The sequence below is a fragment of the Sus scrofa genome, chromosome 6 (genome assembly GCF_000003025.6).
Source record: "Sus scrofa isolate TJ Tabasco breed Duroc chromosome 6, Sscrofa11.1, whole genome shotgun sequence".
Lineage (NCBI taxonomy): Eukaryota > Metazoa > Chordata > Mammalia > Artiodactyla > Suidae > Sus > Sus scrofa.
The window spans coordinates 14,417,093-14,438,958 of NC_010448.4; the positions used below are offsets into that span (position 1 = coordinate 14,417,093).

Sequence of the window (21,866 nt, forward strand, 5' to 3'; positions counted from 1 at the left end):
GGAACCGAACTCCACTCCTTTGCTGGGTCATGTTGCCTCTGGGACAGGCCCACGGGCTTATCTCGTGGCCCGGAAGGGAGGACGCAGATGGAACAGGAACCAGGAGATGAATCTTGGCAGCTGTCTTCCTTCACCTCCCGGGAAATGTCTTTCTCTGAGCAAATGGTTTTGCGGCTTTCTTTAATTAGATGATGAACGCCCTATAATTCCTTGCGTTTTGTCTAACTGCCTGGGCTGTCAGGCAAGAGCTAAATTTAATGCTGAATTTCAGGGGGAAAAAATTCACTGCAGCCTCTGAGTCTATCTGTCTCCCTCTCCAATTGCCTTCCGACCTCTTAATCTTTATCCTGGGTATCATCCTTCATTTCTTTCACCCCAAGTTTATTTTTTCCTTCCCATTACCTTCAGTTACTTTTTGAAAGAGGCAAAAAATAAATCATAAGCAAGCAAATATTTCCTAGGAAGAGGAAGGTACTCACTACATGTTTCAACTCTGCACTTTTTCCAGGTACCAACCTCTAGGAAAAAAATTGTGCATCCTTATGTGTCCAAGGAAAGTCGGGCATCATAATGGAAAATACCTTTAATTGTATTAATGCGGCATAATTATTCTCCATATGGCCCTGCTTTATGCCGGGACTGATGGGCCTTGAAGGCAGGCATTACATCTCGGGAGTGGCCTGGACTTCCTGGTCATCAGCTAACTGGGCTCTTCCTTGACTACTGCCGAAGAACACGGCTTGACTGGAGAGGTGGAAATAAAAAAAGAGTCAGGAGTTGGGGTTAGGAAGCAACTTTGAAGGTCAAAGAACAAGGATGACAGTATGGTTGTTCACCTGGGAGCCTTCCACCTGTACTAAGCTCCAGATTTAGCACCTGGGGATCCAGAGATTGAATCGGGAAAGAGAGAAAGAGAGGAAGGGAGGGAAGGAGAGAGGGAGGGAGAGAGGGAGAGCATGCTACATGCCTATAAATAGCAGCCACGGAGTTGGGAAAGGAACACCATTTTTAGGTGACCCCACGTGGCAGATGCATATGTCATTTTTTCGGTAGCTGCACTGGCTGACTGATTGATTGCATGTGCCATGTTGATGGTGCCTGCATGGGCAGTGGCCCAGCCTCTGAGCTGGTGGTTAATGTTTGAGGTTCCTGAGAGACAGGCTGATGAGCTCAAACTCTGATATTTCTTAGCACCTCTAAGACCATTGCAATTCCTAAAGCCACCTCCTGCTTCAAGCAATACTTCTAAACACAGAAAGCAGCCCCCTCCCTCCATACTAAAACTCTTGTTTTTTTCTTTCTAGGGCTGCGCCCATGGCATATGGAGGTTCCCAGGCTAGGGGTCGAATCGGAGCTAGAGCTGCCGGCCTATGCCGGTGCCACAGCAATGCAGGATCCAAGCCGCGTCTGTGACCTACACCACAGCTAACGGCAACGCCGGATCCTTAACCCACTGAGCAAGGCCAGGGATGGAACCCTAGTCCTCATGGATACTAGTTGGGTTCCTTAACCACTGAGCCACAATGGGAACTCCCCCATACTGCTCAAACTCTTGATGCCACACTGAACCAGAGGGTTTTCCCAAGCTCATAGGTGACATACAGGGACCCTTGAGCGGTAAATCACTCAAGCACAACCCAGTGTTACAGACAATGCGACATTTCCAAGAACTTCACAACTTTAGGGAAAATGTCCCTCAAAGCCAGAGATGCTTGCAAAGAACCTTTGGGCCAGTGGCGGCACAAAGCCAGAAACCAGTTCCGTGAGGGGATGTCCACCAAGAATGCAGTAAAAGACTGGCCTTTGAGCCCCGAGGATAGGAAAGCCAAGTACAGAATTACACAGACTTAGGACGCAAGGGACTAAGGCTATTAGAGCTGGTCCTTTAGCCAACGCCTTGGTCTTCACACTTCAATCTTCTAATTAGCTGAAAGGGAATGAATGACCTATCGGCCTGGAAGGGTAGGTATTTAAAAAAAATAAAGACCGGGAGTTCCTGTTGTGGCTTAGTGGGTTAAGAACCCGACATAGTGCCCATAAGGATGTGGGTTCGATTCCTGGCCTCACTCAGTGGGTTAAGGATCTATCGTTGCTGCAGCAGGTCACAGATGCAGTCTGGATCCTGCGTTGCTGTGGCTGTGATATAGGCTGGCAGCTGCAGCTCCAATTCGACCCTTAACCCAGGAACTTCCATATGCCACAAGTGCAGCCCCCCCAAAAAATAAAAATCTGCTGATGTGTTCCATACAAGAGGAGAAGAGGAGGAGGCACAGGGAGAGGAAGAAAGGAGAGAAGGAAGGGAAAAAATGATAAGCGATTTTCCAGTGCTGCTGAAGATGAATGTTGCTATGTTTCAGTACAACTGGCTATTTGCATCCAAAGCAACACAATGCATAGCAGATGCTGGTGTTCTGTGGACAGATGTTCATGGGTCACCTGTCTCAGTGGCCTCTGAAGGCCACAAGGAGCCAGTGAGTGGTCCACAAATAGGCTAATGAGCTTTGCCGCTGAAGAGACAGGAGTTGGAATTCCTTGTTTAGCTGGGTGAGGCTTAGGGATGGTCCAAGGGGCCTGAGACAAAACCAGGGAGTTCCCCTGGCATCCTCTCCCTCACCGGTAGGGCCACAGATTGCAGCCCAAGGAGGCAGAGGCACTTAGACACGTTATGCATAAGATCAAGACTGTCACCAACAACGACTGTTGTTAGGCCTCCATGCTGTGTGTCAGGTGCTGTGCTAAGGGATCATTCATCTCCTCATCTCATCATCCTCGCGGCTCCCTGAGGCAGGCTGATTAGTGTACCCATTGTACAGATGAGGCAGCTGAGACCCAGAAAGGTTGACTATTTTCCCCAGTGCATCTGGAATGAGCCTGCAGGCCATTTGGGCGGGGCTGTCCTCTGAGCCGGCTCTTACCCTCTCTCCCCTCTGGCTCCTAGGAAATGAACATCCAACAGCTCACCAACTACAGAAAGAGCGTCATGTCCTTGGCCGAGGCGGGCAAGCTCTACCGCAAGGACCTGGAGATTGTTCTCTGCAGTGAGCCCCCCATGTAAAAGGGGGGATAGGGTTGTTCCTCCATCTCCCCACTCCCCGGTCCTGCCCCCGCTGCCCCGCCACCTCCACCCAAGATCCGGAAATCCGGAGCATCCCTCCCGCTGCCCCCGCACACACCAGCCCCCGCCAGCCCTGCCCTGACTGACGCGGCGCAGCGCCCCGCCTGTGGTGGGGACACCAACTGCATGGAGGGTGGGCAGGGGCACGGGTGGGGGTTCCCAGGTTCTCTTGGCCAGTGATGCATGAGCTCATTCGCTGTATGATTTCAGCTTCTGTATCCAACAGAGTGGACCCTCCCCTCTGGCCCCCCCGCCCCCCACACCGTGCCACCACCCACCCGAACCCCCAGGCTCCACGCACCACCTTGCTAATGGTGTAGCTGTTTTCTCAGAGTCCTTGTCTGTGGTGGGCCCTTGTCTTCTTGGCTCAGTGTGCACCCTTCCCCTTTGGGTTTCTTGTTTACCAAAGAAGAGTTCACAGTTAATAAAAAGGAAATGTCCTGCTGTGCAAACTCCTGGGAGTGCAGAGCCGCGCAAATGCCAACATAGAGGCACACAGAGCCCCCGACCCGTTAATATCTGTGTTCCCCTTTCGTTGTGAAACACAACCATGCATCCTAGACTGTTTCTGTGAGGCTCAAGATAACTCTGGACGCACACACACTGCCCAGGGCCCAGCGTGGAGTCCGTAACTGGCAGCCGTCAGGGGGACATGCACTGTGCTTGGTGGAGCCCAATCACCAGATGTTCCCTCCACTTCCTGTGGCTGTCCCAGGACCCTCAGGGACCCAGCCAGTTCCAAACTGGGGAGTGTGACATTTCGGAGAAGGCGCCCACCCAGTGCACCACCTCCTCCTTGGCGGGGGCGGGGGGGGGCGTCCTCCAAAGCTGTCAGACACCCCAGGGGGACAGTTCTGGCTGCCATGGCCCAGAAGCTGACCTCGTGCACCCACCCTATGGGGCGGGTCTCAGAAACTGCCCAGGGGCGTGGCTCAGGGTGCTTAGTCCTCCTTGCACGCCTGTCCTTTGTTTTGGCTCAGAGACCGCAGTCTGCCAGGAGAACCTGTCCAGAAGCCCCTGTCAGGGTCTCAGGTTCCCCATCTGTAGGATGGGAAGCTTGGAGTGGAGGGTGTGCAAGCGGCCCTCAAAGTCGCACCTCCTGGCGTCTCCCTGAAGAGTGTTTTCTAGAGGCAAACACATCAAAGACACAAAGACAACTGACGTCATGAGCCCTTAGGGAGATGCCAGTTAAAGCCACAGTGAGATCCCACTGCACACTGGTGTAAACTGAGTGTCATTTTAAAATGTCTTTTCTCTGTTTACAAAAGCAGAGTCTACTAAATTGTTGTGGATCAGGGAGCTGGAGAAAAGGCTTCCTCACAGAGGCACAAATAGCACTGAAACATTACCAATGGTTTAAGCAAAAAACCACAAAGAAATCCTCAATGTCCCTTCGAGCAGTGCGATGTAATTCCTTCTTGTACTGCTGGTTCTTGGATTAGCAGTCTGCTTTCATGAAGCCGTCTGCTTCTGGACCAAAAAGAGTGCTGGAAATTCCGACTCAATCCACAGCTATAGTCTGAGAGCTGCTTAAGTGACCTCAGCTCAGAAGCCTGCACCCAAGGGTCTCTTCTTTACATAAAGTAGGCATGGCTTGAACTACCTGGTACAGTCACTTATCACAAGGCTCTAAGACTGTCCTTTTTTTATCAAAGACACAAGCTGCAGCCTGTAGCTTAGAGCTGAGTCTTCAGGCAAGCATCAGAGCAAATAAAAATATCTGTAAGGTGACAGAGACTTCGCCATGTGGTTAATTTATTGCTCTAACCAATTAGATCAGAATAGAGGAGAGCAAAGGTCTTTCTGAGGCTACAGTGCAGAACTAGTTCATGAGACTTTAGATGAGCGTTCCCCCCCAAGGATAAAAATATACAGACCGTGAGGCACTAACAAATCGCCAGGAGCTTCCATAAAACATGCAATTTCTAAAATACTTACATTAACATGTTATCCATTTAAGCCTGACCTCAGGAAGGGCGAACATGATTTCTGATCTGACAACACTTCGGGCGTGAAACTTACAAGAGTAACACATCAAACACACCTCATTATTTCTAGCATCTGTCTTTTAATAAGATGCAAAAGCAAATCTTCGTGATTTTCCAGGGCTCTTCTGAGAAATCTCAAAAGATTATTGCAGGTGTGAAAGATAGTTCGAGAGTTCCCCCTGTTTTTTCTATATTTATAAAATTATTTGAAAAGGCAAAATCCAGAGGTACCAGAAGAGATATCCTGGGGGTCTGAGAGACAAGCCTTGGTTACCCATTTAATTAACATTTTAAAGGTAAACAGACCCAAGAGTATTGCAGAAATCTGTCCATATAAAAATTTGCACACAAATGTTCACAGCAGCATTATTCATAATAGACAAAAAGGGTAAACAAACCAAATGTCCATCCACTGATGAATGGATAAATAAAATGTGGTGAATCCACACAATGAGATATCCCTCATAAAATGGAGTGAGGCGCTGATATGTGCTACAGTGCGGACGAACCTCAAAAACATGACACTAACAAGTTACATAAAGAAGGCCACATATCGTATAGTTCCATTGATGGGAAGCGTCCGGAATAGACACTGAGACCGAAAGCAGATGCATGGCTGACCAGGGCCTGGGGGAGTCGTCATTTTGACAAGGTTCTGGAATTAGGTAGAATTAGAGAGTGGTGATGGTTGCACCACCTAATGACATGCTAACCACTGACCCATACTCTCTAAAAAGGTGAGTAATATCTTAATTTCTCTTTTAAAAAGCGTAGGCAGCCATTGATTATGAAAAAAAAATAAACAGAGAAGTATACATACAGCCTATTCATAAGTGAGGAGCTTCTATTTTTTTGTGCTGTAAAAAGATCGATTCCAGGACACCATAGATTCAACCTAGAGCACCAAAAAAAAAAAAGTTTTCTGGTAAGACCCAGAACCTGTACTATCTAGAAGAACCTTCTACATTGTAGGCAATGGTATTAGTCAGTCAACCAAGGAAACAAGCCCATCAAACCTGAGTAAAACTTTGCTAAAATAGAATACATTTCAGAGTGACTTTTCAGACAAAGGTGCTATAAAGTAATGCAAATAAAATTCATTTTCCCGGAAGTTCTTATTGTGGCTCAGTATCCAAGAGGATGCAGGTTCGATCCCTGCCTTGCTCAGTGGCCTGTGGTGACCTGTGACCTGTGGTATACATCGCAGACGCGGCTTGGATCCCATGTTGCTGTGGCTGTGGCTGTGGTGTAGGCCAGCAGCTGCAGCTCCGATTCGACCCCTAGCCTGTGAACCTCCACATGCCATGGGTGTGGCCCTAAAAATTGACAAAAGACAAAAGACAAAAAAAAAAAAAAAATTCACTTTCCCAACGTTGTCCTTCACCACACCCTTTCACTTTCCGGAACAGAATGATACCTGACTGGTAGGACAGGGAGTCTCCGGGGGTCAAAACTATTTTCACGATAATGATAAAATGTTATTTATGTTAACATACAATGTGTTCATCACTCCTATTTTCAAATCAATCAATCAATAAGCATTTTCACAATGTCTCCATTTGGGTATCGATAGTTTTAACCCACATAAACAAAAGCTCTTTGGGTAATCTCGCTAAGGTTAAAATGCAGAGGGGCAGGCCACATCCTAAAACAGTGTTGAGAAGGGAAAGAGATTATAAGCAGCAGAACAATACCACCCCTGGGAATTCAGAGTACTTTACACCCAAGACAGCAAAGATGCTTTATTAGCTCATAAAAAAAACCCAAAGACAGCCATTGAGTATTGCAGAATGGCAGCCTACAGGGAGAGGAAGCTGCAGGAGTGAAGTCTCAGCCAGAGGGACTAACACAAGGGAGCGACCTTGCAAAGACCACTGATAATGACCTGGCACAAACTGAGACGTTTGCTGACATTCCCCGCCTCCAGCCCGACCCTGAAGCCCCCCACCCCACCCCCACCACAAAGGGAGTCGCAGCTGCCCAGGACAGAGCCGGCGCCACACAGAGAGCCCAGCGTGGGCTCCCAGCATCATTGTCTTCCTGCAGGTGCTGCACCCGGAGGGCTGTCTCCAGCAAATCCACTCGAGGGGAGGGGCGGGGGCTGGGCAGGCACCCACATTTATCCCGTACGGACCAGCTCCACTGACCAAAGGGGTTGTTCAGCTGCGGGATACGGGTGGGAAGCATGTACCTAACAAGGGAATAGGCAGAACGGATGGTGGTGGTTGGAGAAACCAGCTGTGCCGTCTGTCATCCTGTTACGTGGACGTTTCTAGAAGGCGCATGAATGGGCGCATCGAGGTGCCTATGGTGAGGGGTGAGGGAGAAACGAAGAACCCAGGAAAGACAAAAAGAAAACAGATGGGGGGGTCAGAAGCTGAGAGAAGGAAGCTCTTCAAAGGCGCAGTGTGAGCACCCCGGGCTGGAAGCCCCTGGACAGGCACAGGAGCCATCACCTTAAACCAACAGGGGAGGTGTTGGTCACCAAACCAAATCACCCGCCGGTTTCCGCTTAACCAGCACCCTGACCATCTGGACCAGGCTGCTTGTCAAAGAAACAGATTTCGCTGTCATTCAGCTGGGTCACCAAGTTTGTCATTGTTTGACAATCACGGTTTGGAGCGTGAACCACAGGCTGTGAGCGCTGATAAGCTCACACTGGGGTTTATAGAATGAAGAACCACAGCAGACCCTTCCCCTCCCAGGCAGAGGAGACGGCAAATACTTCCAGAGGGCAAATGGTTACACAGCACTTTGGCCTTTTGAGTCTGGCACAGAATGCAGGATGAAGGACTCTAGCATCCTCCTGACTCCGTTGATTCCAACGCAGCCCGGTCCCCTTCCTCCTCCCTCGCCTGCCCTCCATGCCCGCCCTCCTCAGCTCAGTCTCCCGGCACTGCCCCTTCTTCCCTGGCTGCCCCCCAGCACTGTTCCAGGGACACGCTGCGGTCTGTAACTGCCCCTCTCCAGGTCCCACCAGGGCACTGATTTGTAAGGCTCAGTGCTAAAAGAAAACATGGGACCCCCTTCTTAAAAAAATTATAAAGAATTTCAAGGCAACAATAGCAGAGCATTAAATCAAGCTGCACAGGTCACACACCTCGAGAGCCAGCACCCGCACCCTCCATGTGGAGAGAGAAGTGAGCTTACTGACCACCAGCCAAGGAAGCACAGGCCGGATGTCTGTTCGCGCTGTCCAGTCTGTGGCCCATTAGCTTGTCCTGGGCAGGGGACAAGCTCTCCTCCCTAACTGCCCCCAGCAGGACCCAGAATCTCACCAACTGCCTTTAAAAGGCATTGCTAACATGTGTTAGAGCAGAAAGTGCAAACGGACCTTAAGAGTTAAAGAAGAGCAAGGTTCCTGAAGATTAATCTTAAAAACCAAGGCGAAGCTGTGAAGAGTCCTCCGTGACCACAAAACTATGCTCTGAATCGCAAAAGCCCGCCTAGCGCACCCCGACAGTTACAGTGGGTGCGCACAGGGCAGCACGCGCCCTGGGGACAGTGCCGGCAAACAGAAAGAAGAAACGGGGGGAGCGCCAGCCGACCCCGGCATCAGGGCCTTGAGCAGGAAGAACAGTCTGATGGCGAGGGTGGCCTTTCAACGTCCCCATCGTGGTGGCAGAAACCAGAGCCAGGTTAGCTGGCAAGAAGCTGAAGAGCCCAGGCCAAAGAATAAAGAGGAAAAGGAATGGACCCCAAAAGGCAGGGAGGCCACAACTTCCGGAGAGTGACCACCTGTGGAGCACGCCTCCGCCAAGGAGAGACCGTGCTGGGTGGGTAAATACCCCAACCTCCTGGTGCCATTTCCCGTGGCTCACCCCCCCCTCCCCCCGCCCAGCATCCAATGCAGCACCACAAGCGGAAAGCAGCTAAATCTCAGGATGAGAAAATCAGAAGTCTGATGAGTTCAAGTATGACGACACAATCTCAGGACAAAACACCGCCCACAAGGATCGAAAGAGGCAGCCTCCTTCCCCGCCAAATGGACAGCGGAAGCATCCCGGCGCCGCAGCTCAGAGACAAGGGAGGTGTACAGCCCACGCCCCACTGAAAAGTCAAAAGGACCACCCCCCGGGCCTTCAGAAGGCCAGCAGCAGCAAGTCATAGCCCGATGACACACATATGTCGGGCAGAAAGGGAACGGCTCGAAACACATGCAGCCGTCCAATCCCACGAGAGATAATCTGTCCAGCAGAGAGGTGTGTGAAGAGGCAGGGAAGCGGTGAAGGAGGCAGGCGCCCCCCTGGACAATGAAGGCAAAACCACAGGGGCCCTAAGGAAGGCCGGCCATGGGCCTGGAACCGAGCAGAACCCTGAGGGGCTCCTGGGCACAAAAGCCTTTCTGTGTTCCCCCATTTCTTGTTCTTAGGAAACAGGCCCCCTTCAGCCTCCATGGCCTTCCCGGAATTCCAGGGGGCAGGTTCAGACAGTTGCTGATCAGAGAAGGAAGCGGAGGCACAGACAAGGGGGAACAGTCAAGCAACAAGAGTACAGCCCGGGGGCAGGATCCCGGTTCCCTCTCAAGGGATTCACACACCAATACAGGCATCTCAGGCACCTGAGAGAAGTGTTATGGTCCCTACGCTTCTTTTTGAAATGAATTCTTCGAAAGTGAACAGCTTAGAGTCCCTCCTGGTCCTTCTACACCCTAAACACAATCACCCGCAAGCTAAAGATCAGGCATCCTGAGCACAATCGCCTGTGGGTTAAAGATGATTAGCACGTCATGTTTTTCAGGAACTTCCCTAGTTTGTTCTTGTCTCTGATCCGCGTGCCCTTTTGGCAAGTACCGTTGTTCTAGGCAATAACCCCGAAGTCCACCGCCAGGATCACACCCTGATCTCCAGACTCGCTTTGACGACTAAGAGTCCCCCAAAGAAAGAAGAATGCATGTGTGTCCCAATCCTGATTTCTATCTGGAAGCCTGTTTTTCTTCTTTTTACTATAAAACTCCTCCCAGGTGGGGAGGTTGGGGCACAGTCTTGAGGGCATGAGCCTGCTGTGACCCTCCTTTGCCTGGCAAAGCAATAAAGCTATTTTTTTTCCCTCCTTTACCCAAAACTCTGTCTCTGTGTTTCAATTCAGCACCAGCAGACAGAGGCCGAATTTCGGCAACAGGCCACGGAGCGCACTGGTGCACAGACAACCAACCAGAAGGAGAAAGAGAAGAAGCTGCTTGAGGAAGTGAAAATGAACAAGCAGAAAATCCAAGACCTGGAGGAAAAAAATCAGCAAAACAAGAAAGGTCCTCTAAAAATTTACGCTTGCATCTCAACGAACTATCTTGCTCTTGGTCCGGGATGTTAAAAGAGCCCTTGCCACAGACAAGGTGGCAACTGCGAACTTGAGACATGTTTTAGGACAAACACAGCCAGAAACAGAGAGACGCTTCCACCAGCCATGTCTCTCTAAACAGCTCCAAGAAGTGAGCAGTCACCAGAAACTTCCTGGAAGACGCCCTCAACGACCAGAGAGTTCCTCTGGCCCAACCACCACAACAGGGGAAATCCTGCTGCCAGCATCCGTAACAGGCCGACCTGTGGCGCCTTCTTCTTCTTGCAGAAGGAGCCCAGCCTGGACTGGAAGTCCCAACAACCATTCCCAGGGGCCACCTGCGGCCTCGAGGCAGTGCCTGCCTCCTGGCTGCTTCAGCCGAGTGCCACCAACCGATGCAAGAAACCCTTCTCTTCGAGAGAGCTGGATGGCACAGGCCACCTGTCATTTCCACAGTTTCCGTTCACACAGAAACAAAGATGCCCACCCCACCAGGAAGACCTCCTGTGCCCCCCATCCCTCCACCTATGGTTCCCCTTAGACCTACTGAGAGAATACAATCTGGGTTTCCCCTAAGTAAGAACTTCCTTTTGCCCAAGAGGGTACATGCAGACCACAACCTGAAGTTTGGGGTTTTAAACAACTGTCTGACCACACTGTAAAGACCACTGGCTAAACCGTTTCCTCTCACCACCACCACCACCACCGAGCCAGCCTACGAGGTCCTCCTCACAGCCCCCCGGGAGAGGTCGGCCTGGACTCGGGTCCAGGCCTGCGGAGGACACCCCTCCACCTTGTCCTGGGCTTCCCTGTTCTGATCGCACAGCTGCGCTTTGCTGAAACCCTTCACTTTTGCACATTAGTGTAGACGAGCCACTGCATCATAGAGTCAAAGAGGAACCAGCTCGATTCCTACAAGCACAGCCAACCCAGGGCCAACCCCATCCTGCTCCTCCTCAGCAATGCTCCCTGGCTCTTCCAAGGGAGAATTCTAAGACTGAGCGCCCCCTGCACCCCCGCCCCCGACCTGTGGAGACGGGACCTGCTCCAGCGTCAGCTCCGCTGCCTCCACAGCAAATGCTTATGAGAATTCACACCACAATCCTTGGTGCAGTGTGACCTGCTTGAGGAGGTGCCACGCGCAATCAACCCCAAGCCCGAGAGCCCTGCTCTGTAGCTACCACACTTACATGGGGAGCCAGAACCCCTGAACCCACACATGGGTGGTCATCTGCAACATCGACTCGGTCTGCGTCACGCAGCCCTCAACAGCCTAGTAGCATCATTTAGAGACCCCGTGACATCAGGCATATTCCCTCTGCAGAGAGCCTCCTCCGGGCTTTTAAGGCACCAGCCACGCTGCACACACCTTACTAATCCTGATGCCTCCATGTCATATGTTGCACTTGTCCTGGCACAGCCAGGTGTCACCAGGTGCTCGTTGGAATCGAGTCACCAGGCTCACAGAGCCAGCTGTGCCAATGACCTCCAGGCCCACACGCTGGGAAGAGGGACTCAAATGGCCAACACTCAGCGCTACTGACGCACACCTCCCAGAGTCCAACTTCACACTGATCCTTATGCCTGGGGGTCCTCGTCAAGATCCCCAAATCTTACAGAGCGCAGGAGCCACTCAAGGCCAAACCGGCACTTGGGTTCCTCCCCAGAGGTGGTCCCTGTTGCACCCACACAGCATTTCCAAAGCTCACTTCTGCTGCCTGTACCAGGCACCACGGCCCCGACCCCTGGGACTCGCAGGCTGGCAGACCCACAGCAAAAGAACTGCCCAAAGCAGGCCAGGTGAACATTAAGAGAAAAAGCTTCCAAGACTTGGAGGGACATTCCTCACATCTGAGCAGCAACACATCCTGGAATCGTCTGGAATTCCTGGGGCGATGTCAGAGCAGGTGTACAGGGAATCAAGCAAGAAAAGGAGAGGCACCCCTGACTCGGCTCTGGAGGGGGAGCCATCGATTAAAAAAAAAAAAAAGAGGAAAAAGGCCAAAGACCCTCACGGCATCTAGGCTGCGCCAGCACGAGGCACCCCAAGCACGGTGCTTTCACAGCTCTCCTACCTAGTGGGGGCCGCCAGCACTGCCACTTCTCCTCCTTCCTGCTTGGCCTTCTCCTTAAACCCTTCTCTGGTTTCTCCCCTGAACAAGCACCTACCCCTAAGAAGGGGATGGTGTTCACCATGCAAGAAGGTTACCTCGAGACCTTGTTCCCCAAGAATGAACCGCTTAGTGGCAGCTCAGGCTTTCATCTGTAGTAAAGGCCTGAGTGATTTAGAGTATGGTGTGTAATGCTCTAAAAACCTTTGGGTTTGAGTGAAAAGAATTACCATAAAAACCGAGTTCCAGCCCATCCAGCTGCCCAACCAGGTTTGGGAACCAGCACCTCCGATCAGAAAGGGCTGGGGTTGGGAAAGTCCATGTCCGTCAACTTTGAAAAAGCTTCTGCCACGACTTCATCGGACCCTCCAGACGGTGCACAGAAGAAGCAGGAAGAAACCACTGAGGGGGCAGGAGAGCTCTCCTGCTAAGCTCAGCACAGCACCTCATAGCCGCCTTCTGGGGCTCCCTCCACAGGGAATGCTGCAAAGCAGTAGTTCTCAACCAGAGGCAGTTTTGTCCCCATCTCCTCTCCCCAAGGACACGTGGCAACGTCTGGAGACATTTCTGACTGTCACAAACTGGGAGGGGATGCTCCTGGCTTTGCAAGAGGAGAGCTAGGGATGCTGCTAATCATCCTGCAATGCACAGGACAGCCACCCCCGGCACAAACAGGGATCCAGCCCCAGGTGTCAGCATTGCCCGGGCTGAGAAACTCCCGTCCTAAAGGCACGTGAAACCCCCCTGGCATCCACTCGTGAGTCAAGATCCCTCTGAGCATCTTAGCCTGGAGACCTGGTCCCTAAAGGGTGGGGGGTGGTATTTAAACACACATGCGAAGACCCAACGCTCTGCAATTTTGCAGGGTCACCCGTACCTGATGCCCAATCATAAAACACACCCAACCCCCAACCCTCCCTCACCCGCCCTGCAACTTTGCAAGGCACTCAAGGATACTGAGGTCAGGTACTCTTTTTAGAGAGTATTCCCAATGTTTAAAAAATGCTTCAAAATAAAAGAAATCCTGCTCCAAAGATCCTTCAGCACTTATTACCTCATTTAAGGCTCACGGCCATCCAGTTGGATTGGGACGCAGGATCACCACATGACAGAGGAAGAGACGAGGGCACAGAGAGGTTTAGGTAACTCTTCCAAGGTGACACCAGTGAATGGCCGTGCCATAGGTGCGGCTGGGCCCTCCTGGTTCTGAGACCACTGTGGAACCACCCAATGGGGGCCCAGCCAGTGGGGAGCGTTGGACCCCAGTCTGGCATTCCAGCTCTCAGCTTGCACCTCTTCGGCGGCTACCCTCCCCTGGCTGGGAGGCGAAGTCATCAAAGGTGCCCTGCCAGCCCTCTCACATCGCCCTCACCCAGGAGGGTGGCTCTCGGGGGCAGGCGCGGGGTCATGAACGTGGATACCTGGCGTGGGGCTGCCAGGTCTGCGAGGACGGGACCCCGCCCCTACTCTCCCACCGCGCAGGTCTCTGCAGGTGTTGCTCTGGCGCCTGGCTCCCTTCCATCTGCAGCCAGGCTCACCAGTGACCGTGACGAGCAGCACCTGTAGGAACTACTGGTTCCCAGCAAGAGTCAGCTCCAAAGCCCATCACCTGTGCATTTACAGGCCCCCACCCCCTCACCCTGCCGGCTCACAGCATCCACCGGGCCCTCGGTGCTCCTCCGAGGCAGCCAGCCAGTACCTGCAAATCAATGAGTAATGGCGAGTCCCTGAGGTGTCCTTATTTTTCCTCCTTTAAACCTCGCCTGGGTTCCCTCAGCCTGTCTCTCCTTTTGTTTCACAGCAAGAAGGTGCTAGTGGACCAGGCAGCTTACAGGAACCAATCTCACTCTCCTCCTCCGGCTGGGACTGGTGCCAGGCTTGGACATTCATGCCCCAGGCTCGGCCAGAGTCCTCATGTCCTGGGCGTCACACTTCAGTCTGATCATCAGGTTCCTGCTGCAAACCACCCAGCTGGGCACCTTTCCATCCTGGAGGCCTGTGACAATCAAGAAACAGCATTCAAACTGTGTTCACAGGCACACTGCTTTCTCATACTTTGCAAATACATATGTACTCAAATCTAAAATTTCTCTTTCAGAATACGACCAGACCAGATTTAACCAACGTTACCCCTTTGCTGTGGGTGCACTGGAACAGCTTTTTAACAGAGTAAACATTATTCTAAAGCCAGGCCCCACCCCCACCCCCCAGCCAATCTCTAGCACAAGCACTGTCTGAGTCAACAGAGCGCCCCTTCTCTGCACACTTCTTACTGCTATACGACACTTGTGTAGCCAAACCAACATGCCATCGTGCCCGGGGGTTCTGACAACTTGCAGAAAAGGCATCATACTGCCCACGTCTGGAGCCTAAGTGGGCTCATCTTTTCAGGGACCCCAGCTCCTTTTCTTGACTGCATATCTGATCCCTGCCATGGTGCAAAGGTGGCTTTCGGGAAGGGGATGGAAATGCCAGCTTAGGCGGGTCCCCACAGCTGGGGAAGGTTGACTTCCGTGACTCTACTCTCCTAAGGGCAATATTCGAGCACCACCAGGCCCCTGAATGATTCGGGGGGATGCTCTACATCCTAGAACAGCCCGGAAGGGATGAACCTGCCACTGGATGAAGGAGAAGGCCCAGAGAGGGGAAATTAATGTGTCAAGATCACAAAGTCAGTGGCGAGGCAGGGACTAGACCTGCACTCTTGGCCCTGGATCATGAGCTTATGGCATCATCAGAACCTCCTTTCTCCTCCTCCTGGAAAGAGGAGGCTATGAGGATGGGGGTCCTCCTTCCCCCCTGTACTCAGCCTGGAGAGGAGCCAGCCAGCTGCAGGCAGCCATGCCCTGAGGACCTAAAACGCCACAGCTCTACTGGTGGGCATCCTGCCTGCCACTCACATCCCCATTTCTGGTCAAGAGAGAGAATTAAGGAACCAGAGGTAGGAATCTAGGTGGCGCCAGAGCGCCCCCTGCTGGCTAACTGCTAAGTAACCCAAATCTTAGGTCTACCTTTCAGATTTCTTGTGGTCCCCACCCAGCAAAGCTGAGGGATGCATTCAGGGCACAGTCCTCCTGGGGAGATCTTCCTTTCAGTCTAGATCACTCCTCAGGGGATCCCCAGGATCCCTGCTGATGGAAAATTCATGCCTGCCACATACAAGACACTTTTTTTCTCTCACTGCCTCCCTGAACGCCTCCACCCAGCATCACCCATTGATGGCTTCCTGCAGGCCAGCCGCTGGGTCCTGTACTTTGGGGACTGGAGATGACAAGACTCTGTTCCAGCCCCTGTGGATTTTTTTTTTTTTTGTCTTTTTAGGGCCACACCTGTGGCATATGGAGGTTCCCAGGCTAGGGGTCTAATTGGAACTGTAGCCGCCGGCCCACGCCAGAGCCACAGCAACGCGGGATCCGAGCCGTGTCTGCGACCTACCCCAAAGCTCAGGCAACGCCGGATCCTTCCTTAACCCACTGAGCAAGGTCCGGGATCAAACCCGAAACCTCATGGTTCCTAGTCGGATTTGTTTCCGATGTGCCACGAAGGGAACTCCAAAGATCACTGCAGTCTTTTTTTTTTTTTTTTGCTTTTTAGGGCTGCACTAGTGGCATATGGAGGTTTCCCGGGCTAGGGGTCGAATGTGTGCTGCAGCTGCCAGCTGGGATCCGAAGCTCACAGCAATGCCGGATCCTTAACCCACTGAGTGAGGCCAGGGATTGAACCTGTGTCCTCATGGATGATGCTAGTCGGGTTAGTTAACCGCTGAGCCACGAAGGGAACTCCCTGTGGAATTTCTTGAGTGAGGCAGACAACCAAGGAAACACCGTGAGACAAAGATCTGATGGAGTGCAGCAGGCTGGAGGAGTAGCAAGTAGACCGAGTACCGAGGAAATGGATCAGCGGGGATCAGTGGAGACCACGTGTCTGAGCTAAGCTTTGAGGAGGAAAGAGGTAGAATGTGGAGAAAGGAGAAGGCATTTGTGGGGAATGGAATAGCCGTACAATGCCCTCCTCACTTGTCCTCATCCCAGCTGCTTCCTCTCCCTCCATCCCTGAATTCATCATGGGTCACAGTGAGTTAAGGGTCCACCTCCAGCCCCCACCCTCCTCTCCTGGCTTCACCTCCCCTCTCTGGCCAGGTCCATTATCTCGAGAGATTCCCATGACACACTCTCTCTCTCTTTCTCTCTCTGTCTCTGTCTCTGTCTCTCTCTCTGTCTCTCTCTCAGCCATCACAGCTTGACCTGGCCAACAAACATCGGGTTTCCAGAATCCTGCACAAGCCTGTCCACAATCTGGACACTTGAGAATCCAGTACCTGGAAATCTTTCTCATGTAGGGGATTCAGCAAAGCCTACTTTGTCCCTACAAAAGAGAAGCATCCCAGGGAAGGAGAACAGGTACAAAAGGGTCACGCTGCAAGCAGTGTCTCTGCAAGCTCAGAGGGAAGGAGCTGGTTCTCCGCAGGCCATAAAGGCAGGAGGAGATGGGGAAGAGAGGGCGTGAAGCCCAAGGGCAGTGGCGGTGGGTTCTGTATGTGTGGGATGCAGACGGGAGTCAAGAGCAAAGACTGGGAGCAGGAAGGCACGGGATGAGCCCGCGGGTCAGCGCAGGAGGGAGAGTTCCCACTAAGCAACTGGGAGCCACTCAAATTTTAAAATAAACCAAGGGGACCTAATCAAACTGACAAGCTTTTGCACAGCAAAGGAAACCAAAAAGAAAAAAAAAAGTATAACTTTTAAAAATAAAAAATTTAAAGACCACTCCCTCAAAGTGTATTTAAAAGATCCCCAGGACAAAGGTGCCCCAGATTCTGCAGTGGCTGTGATCAACCTGTCCCCCGCGGGGACAAGGCGGGCAGTGCTGGCACCAAGGCTCCTGCCCCAAGTCCCCACCCCCACAATCAGGGCACAGCCTTCCCTGCCCTCAAGGCTTACTGGGCAGAACCCGTCCTGCCCCGGGGGTGAGCAAGCAGTGCCCAGCTGACCCCAGGCCCCAAGGAGCCTCGCCAGAGGGTTTGGTCCTGATGGGGCTCCGAGGAAAGGTGAGCTGGATGGGGCCCGAGGAGGTGGACCCCAGACAGCTGGGTCTTTACCCTGCACCTGCCACTCAACTACTAAGGAAAACCCCTTTCTTCTCAGCCTCCCAGGCCTTCTGTCGGCCCCCTCAGCCCTTCAGTCAACAAGAGATAGTAGTTTTACTTTGCCGGTGGTTCGCACTCTGGGCTTTTGCATTAGACATCGGTGGAAACGAAAACACAGACTCGTTGCGGTCCTGGAATCACGTCCGCTCCGCGTGCACACCCAGCTCTACCAGGCACTGATGCCAGCTGGCATCCAGGCCCAGCTGTCTGGGCTGCTCCCTCAGGCCTCCCTGCTTTCCAGCCCAACCGGAGTTTCCCAACCCATTCAGGCTGCCCCCAGGATTCTGAGAGTGAGGCCCTTGTTTAAGGGATTCGCTTCACTCATGGCACAGTGGGTCCTGGAGGCGTGAGGAAGCCCATGCCCCTTGGGCGGCAGCCGTACTTTCTCTTAGGTTCTGGGATTCCCATCTCAACTGGGCAATCAGCGTCAGCCAGAAATCTGTGCAGAAACAAGAGGGCCACCAGGGGGCAGCAGAAGACAACAACAGCTTTCCCTGAAACGCGCTACTTCCTTAAATTCTCTGCCCACAAGGTAAAGCAGTGGTTCCCAGCCTTGGCTGCACAGTGGATTCACTTGGGGAGCTTTAAACAAGGACACCAGGTTCCTGCCCCCAAGGAATTCTGACTTAATCTTGGCCTGGGGTATAACACTAGCGTCATACTTTTTGGTTTCCCCAGAAGAATTTTACTTTTTTTTTTTAATGGGAAAGAAGTGGGAAGCAGACACCTCTCAGACCATTCTACTTTTCAGCCAGAGTTGAGAACCACTGGGCTAGACCTTCGTAACTCCAAGTGTGGTTCTCAGACCACCAGAATCAACATGAGCCAGAAGCCTGTTAGAACTGTAAAATCTCAGGATCCAGCCCAAACCTACTGAATTAGAATCTGCATTTTTAACCAGATCTCCAGGGGATTTGTGTGCATATAAAAGTTTGAGGAATGGAGTTCCTGTTGTGGCTCAGGGGTTAACGAATCTGACTAGCATCCATGAAGACACAGGTTCGATCCCTGGCCTCCCTCAGTGGGTTAAGGATCTGGCATTGCCATGACCTGTGGTGTAGGTCGCAGACGCAGCTCGGATCTGGTGTGGCTGTGGCTGTGGTGTAGGCCGGCAGCTACAGCTCCGACTCAACCCCTAACCTGGGAATCTACCTCCATATGCTGTGGGTGCAGCCCTAAAAAGCAAAAAAAAAAAAAAAAAAAATTTGAGGAATTCTGGTCCCAGGAAGCAGAAGGGCCCTTGGGGAGATCCTAGCCCAACGCCAAATCTACAGTTTATAGATGTAGAGACTGAAGCCAGAGGGAAGAGTCCATTTGCTCAAGGTCATTGGCCATACGCTGGGTGGGATGGCACAAACCTCCAGACCTTGACTCCCAGACCAGGACTCTTTCTCCCAGAGCAGCACCCTGATCCTCCAACCCAGAGCTGGGCCTGGGCACCAGATGGCCATAAATGGTGGCAACAGTTTGGCAGGGCTTTGGAACTTTCCCCGTAGCTCTCAGCACATGGCCTGTGGGCACCGCAGAGATGGCTAAGGTACCATCCCTAGCTCGAGGAGATTCCATCCTCATTTATAGCTCAGAAGAGACACACAAGGTATCAGCCAAATATAACCTCTCACCTTGAATCATGCTGTGGGACCACCTCTAAATCTAGGAAAACAGAGAAGGGAGAAAGATCAGTGTGGACAGATCTGGAGTCAGGGAGGGCTGGGCTCATGAGAAGGGGTGGGTGAGATTTCAGAGGCTGGTAGAGGGAGGGGCGGCGTTTCAGGCCTGAAGATGGAGATGAATGGAGGGTATTAACAGGGCAAGAAGCCAATCGGCGTGACCAGGGCACCAGGTAAAGGGCAGCAGTGAGACAAAGCTGGGTTGGGAGAACAGAGACAAGGCCCTGAAAGCAGACAGAGGACTGCTGGAGAGATCTGATTCAGTCCCTGGGCTGGAGGCCACAGGGAGCCATGGAAGGTGCTGGAGCCAGGGAAGGGAGACTCAGCACTGCCAAGACCTTCTGGGGTGTGTGGGACATGGTGCAAGGGAGGAGGGGAGCTCAACAAGGGCACAGCTGGAGGTCTCCTCCAGCTGCCCATATCCATGGGAAGCCAGCCTTCAAGGCAAGGGCCATTTAATACTCAAGGTCTAAATCAGAACAGAAAATGCAGGTCACGCTCTTGTGACCTTGAACTTGTTGCATCAGAAAGTGGGGGTGGTAACAGAAACTCCCTGACGAGGGTACAGTGATGACGCAGGTTCCATACCTGGCATCCAGCTGGCGCTCCGCGTCACGAGGACTCCGTTCTACGTAACACCTGCTCTCCCAGGGCCGCAGCTGGCACCGTTTTGCTGGGCAGCCCTTCAAGTCGCTCCTTCAATCTCTTCTCCTCCCTAATTAATGCGGGGGTCTGAGCACTGGACCCATATGAAAGGCTGAGCTCAGTGAACCTGCAGGCAAGCTCTGAGACGGGTTCTATTCGTTCTCTGACTTGAAGGGGAGATGGTTCCTGCGTGCACACAAAAGGGTTTGAACTGGGTCATTGGCTCAAGCACCCCTCTCCCAACCACACTATCTTATGGCCTCCAAGTGGGATGGCCCGGGACCCTGCACTGGCTCCTCCACGACCCCCCCACCCCACCCCGCTACACATTCTGCCTCCCTGACTCCTCCTCTGACAGTTGCTGGGGCAGGCCTCAACTGCTGCTTTTACCCTTCATCTTCTCCTTTGACTGACTGACCCACATTCCCTAAGGCCAACGAGATACAAATCCAATGGGGAAGTCTCGTCGTCCTCCGACACCCAACCAGCCCCACCCTTCCTCTGGCCTGAGCCTGGCAGCTCATGCCTTATACCCACTAAGTTCTTCCATCCAGAAGCGTGGCCATGCTGGCCTTTGCCCCCCACATGGGGCCCTAGAGGGCAGGGAGCTGACCTCAGGTGCCTCTCAGAGCCAAGCACAGTCAATGCAGGACTCACCTACCTCCCAAGGCCGTGTCCCTTCCCAGCTCCCCTACTTCACACAGGGGCCTCTGAGATCTTATACCTCCCCCTGGACCACCCTCTGCAGTGCCGTCTCATCCCCTCCATGGTCCTCTGCTCAGAACTGCCTCCCAACTGCCACGTGGATTGGTCCCTTCCCCCACATTCCAACAGACCAACTGTCCCCCACCTCCTGCAGGCTGGGGGCAACTCCAAGCTCCCAGCAGTCTTGGCCACACTCTGGCCCCTGTTAGAGTTAATTCTCAGTGAGTGTCTTACCCAGGGAACCATAAATTCCTCGGGGGCAGGGACTTAATTTTTTGTCCCCAAGACACTGATCACAGGAACACACTAAAAACAGTAATGAACACACACACACACACACACACACACACACACATATATTTTTAGGGCTGCGCCAGTGGCATACAGAGGTTCCCAGGCTAGGGATCTAATTGGAGCTACAGCTTCCAGCCACAGCCACAGCCACGCCAGATCCGAGCCACACCACAGCTCATGGCAACGCTGGATCCTTAACCCTCTGAGTGAAACCAGGGATCGAACCTGCAACCTCCTGGTTCCTAGTCAGATTCATTTCCACTGTGCCACAAAGGGGAACTCCATAATAAATACATTTTGAGTAAAATAACTTGGGGATTTAGTTAAAGCAGAAGGTGTATGATTCATAGGGAGCATCTGGGGTTTTTTTGTTCTTTTTTTTTTTTGACGTAGAAACTTATAAAACTGCCCACATCCACAGCCCAGGTCACTTGGCCCCCTAGCCGGCATACTTGCTGTGTTTTTAGCGATTGATTTGGTTTTTCTGTTTTCACCCACTGATGTGTACTGTCCATTCAAACACTTCTTGAGCTGGTGAAGGAGAGACATTAACGGTCCCCAATCCCTGAGAATTTACACCTGAACAACTGAAAACACCTAGGAAGTTGGTTAAAAGGACCATCCCCAAGCCCACTTCTGAAACTTACTGAATTGGAATCTCTGAAGGAAGGCCTGAGGGCTTCTACTTTCATTGCTTTGTTTTAAACTTTTAACTTTTCCTTTCAAAGTAATTTTCAGGCTCATAAAACAGTTTGGAAATAAAAATTCCAATATACCTTTCACCCAGCTTCCCCAGACGTTAACACTTACAAACCTACAACACAGTGATCAAAATCCAGAAATTACCATCGATCCAGGAACTCATTCAAGTTTAGCCAGTTGCCCCCTGATGTCCTCTCCCTGTTCCAGGCACCAACT

At 52.2% G+C, this 21,866-nt stretch overlaps 1 protein-coding gene across 1 annotated transcript in view; it reads left to right on the forward strand.

Moving 5' to 3' along the window:
• Nucleotides 1-3,571, forward strand: part of CALB2 (calbindin 2) — a 28,444-nt gene extending 24,873 nt beyond the window's left edge. Inside the window, exon 11 of the mRNA NM_001194980.2 lies at nucleotides 2,939-3,571. Coding sequence (NP_001181909.2) covers nucleotides 2,939-3,055 — 117 coding nt within the window. The 3' untranslated portion in view covers nucleotides 3,056-3,571. The remainder of the gene's footprint in view (nucleotides 1-2,938) is intronic.